At 41.2% G+C, this 2,500-nt stretch overlaps 1 protein-coding gene and 1 pseudogene across 1 annotated transcript in view; one reads left to right on the top strand and one right to left on the bottom strand.

The window, feature by feature from the left end:
• LOC119574983 overlaps window positions 1–1,234 on the bottom strand; it is a gene marked incomplete at its 3' end in the record, with an annotated part of 8,979 nt that extends 7,745 nt beyond the window's left edge. The window contains 1 exon segment of the mRNA XM_037922288.1: window positions 714–1,234. Within this exon segment, the coding sequence (XP_037778216.1) occupies window positions 714–857 (144 nt within the window).
• Window positions 1,235–2,291: 1,057 nt separating this feature from the next.
• Window positions 2,292–2,500, top strand: part of LOC119574984 — a 9,363-nt pseudogene continuing 9,154 nt past the window's right edge.

A 2,500-nucleotide genomic window follows, 5' to 3' on the forward strand; every position in this document is an offset into this window, starting at 1 on the left:
AAAATCACATTGAGGATTAACTACTTCCCTTCAATTAGAGGCATGGTTCAGAGATGTATTAAAAGTTGATCCTGGATGCTGCCATTCCCATGTGCACTAGAATCTGGATTAAATTTTTATATGGGATAAACTTTTTTGGCACCTATATAAGAGATAGACAGCTCATTTTCTAGACAAATGCACATCAGTTTAATAAAAAATACAACATTGATTGCTCACCAGTGATGGATAAAGGTCAAAGGAGCAGCTGTTAGTATCATATTTCAATATCAAATAACTTTTTTCAATTTGAGTAGGATATGTCATAGATGAAAAACATCTTTAATTTTACCAATTTATTAATTTCATATGCTGTCAATCAGAAAAGTCTGACTGCCATGCACTAAACCAATTTTTCCTATTATATTTACATACGTCAAAGGATTAAGCCTTGTGCACAGATCAGTAAGACTTAACTTTTTTACGACAGATAAAATACCGGACTGATAATGTCACCAACAACCATCTAGACCACTACTAATTTAACTTTTAAATTCAAATATAATTTAGTATTTACCCTGGAATCACTTAGCACACACCTATGCCCCAACAAAACAGTTATAAACGACCTGCCAATTACCAATGACATCATCACTGCAAATAAAAACACAACCAAAAAAAAAAATCCTTTCAAAACCAAATACACCAAAAAAATATATATATATATAACTCACTTTTCCTGCCGCAAGGTAATCGGCAACCTCCTTCTTCGCCTTCTGATTCAACTCCGTCTTCTTCTTCTCCAGTAATTTCAGCCTACTAATCGCCAGCCTGAGATTGGTTTTCAGCTTATTGTAGTTGGGACCCGAGGAAAACATCGTGAATCAACCGAATTTATGAATGAATGAAGGAGAGAGAAGAGTCAATGAGAGAGAGATATGAAAAAAAAAGAAAAAACACACACACACACTCAAGACACGTAAGAACAACAACAACAAATCTCGCCCCCGAAGGAAAGTTATTCCCCCTCTCTCTCTCTCTCTCACAACCGATCCCGTGGAAGGCGCTGCAGATCGCTGTCTCGCGCTCTGTCACTCGCTCCCCAATGAGGCAATCGCTCCCTGTCGTTCCGGCGATCACGCGATTGTGGGGGGGAAATGACGCAGGGATCCCCGTGTGAGGGTGAGTCACCGATAAACTCGCAAGAAGGAGTCCGGCCTGTGACACTGACTCAAGGCCGCGTTCGAGTGTTGCCATGGAGGGGGGTGGGTCAGGGGGGGGAGGGAGGGGAAAGGGCGCTAGAGTGGAGGCAGCGTCCGCTACAAAAAAAAAAGCTGGTTTATGATTATGTAGCTTTGTTGTTTGTGTATGACTGATTGAGGGTATGTAGGGAGTTTTCTGGTGAATATGTTATTTGTAGAAGGTCGTGTATGATATATTCTTGACTGTATTGATCACGCATTGCGTTTACCGCCGATTTAGCTCCTCCAAATAATCAGCAGGGCACGTTTTAAACGAGTTTCTAAACCTATCCTAATTTTTTTAATATGTAATGTTTAATAGTTGCTTCAGGTCAAAAAAAACATTTATGTATATTGCAAGTCGCTTTAAAAAGGAGATACTAACGAAAAAAATCGTAATCTTATTTAGAAGAATGAACATCATCACGGTTAAGGGAAGAGCATTCCGTAAACTCTGAGCTGAAGTACAGACTTTATTGATAAGCATCGTGGATCTTGAGCCATGGATTAACAAGCCTGATATCAGTCTTTTGTCCTTTCTTTTTTCTTTCTGTAACAGAAGAAAACCAGTATCTGCATAATATACGCAAAAACATGCGAAACTCATGGAAATGTGCATTTTGTACATAATGCTGCTTACATTGCAATGCATCAAACTCAGCGCTTAACCGCTATTTTGGCAACTTTGTCGCGTTCGATAACACAACTGTCAACATCTTATAAACACGGGGGAAGGCATTTATTTAGGGTAAGAAGATTTCCGTTTATTCTTACTGTAATATATAGAGTGTTTCGGTGCAGCTATAGAGTTGACTAACTGGAATGACATGAAAATTTATAAGATTCAAGAAATGATGTTTTGTGTTGTTAAACAGAACCCTCCTGTCATACCGCATTCCATCACATACATTCCGATTCCGGTAAAAGATATCAACTAAGACGCTGCGCATGCACGACCAAACGATTCATTACATCCCGTGATATCAGAAAGCATAAGATAGAAAAGACCATATCTGAAATAATAACAAACAGTTTTGTACGTCTGGCAGGCCCGTCGCCCACGTTCGGATCGCCTGGCTCCGACTTCGGCCTCGTGACTCGCCCTGGCTCAGAGCAACCATGACCTCATTCCCGAGCTCATCGCGCCTCTAGACTCATCTTACACGCGGCGAGGAGGGAGGCGGGGGCGGAGAGAGAGAGAGAGAGAGAGAGTCAGCGCTGAGGGTGCGACAGGTGAAGGAGGAGAGACGGGGAGGGACTGCCCCTAAGATAGACGGACT

The sequence above is a fragment of the Penaeus monodon genome, chromosome 7, assembly GCF_015228065.2.
Source record: "Penaeus monodon isolate SGIC_2016 chromosome 7, NSTDA_Pmon_1, whole genome shotgun sequence".
In the NCBI taxonomy this organism is placed as follows: Eukaryota; Metazoa; Arthropoda; class Malacostraca; order Decapoda; family Penaeidae; genus Penaeus; species Penaeus monodon.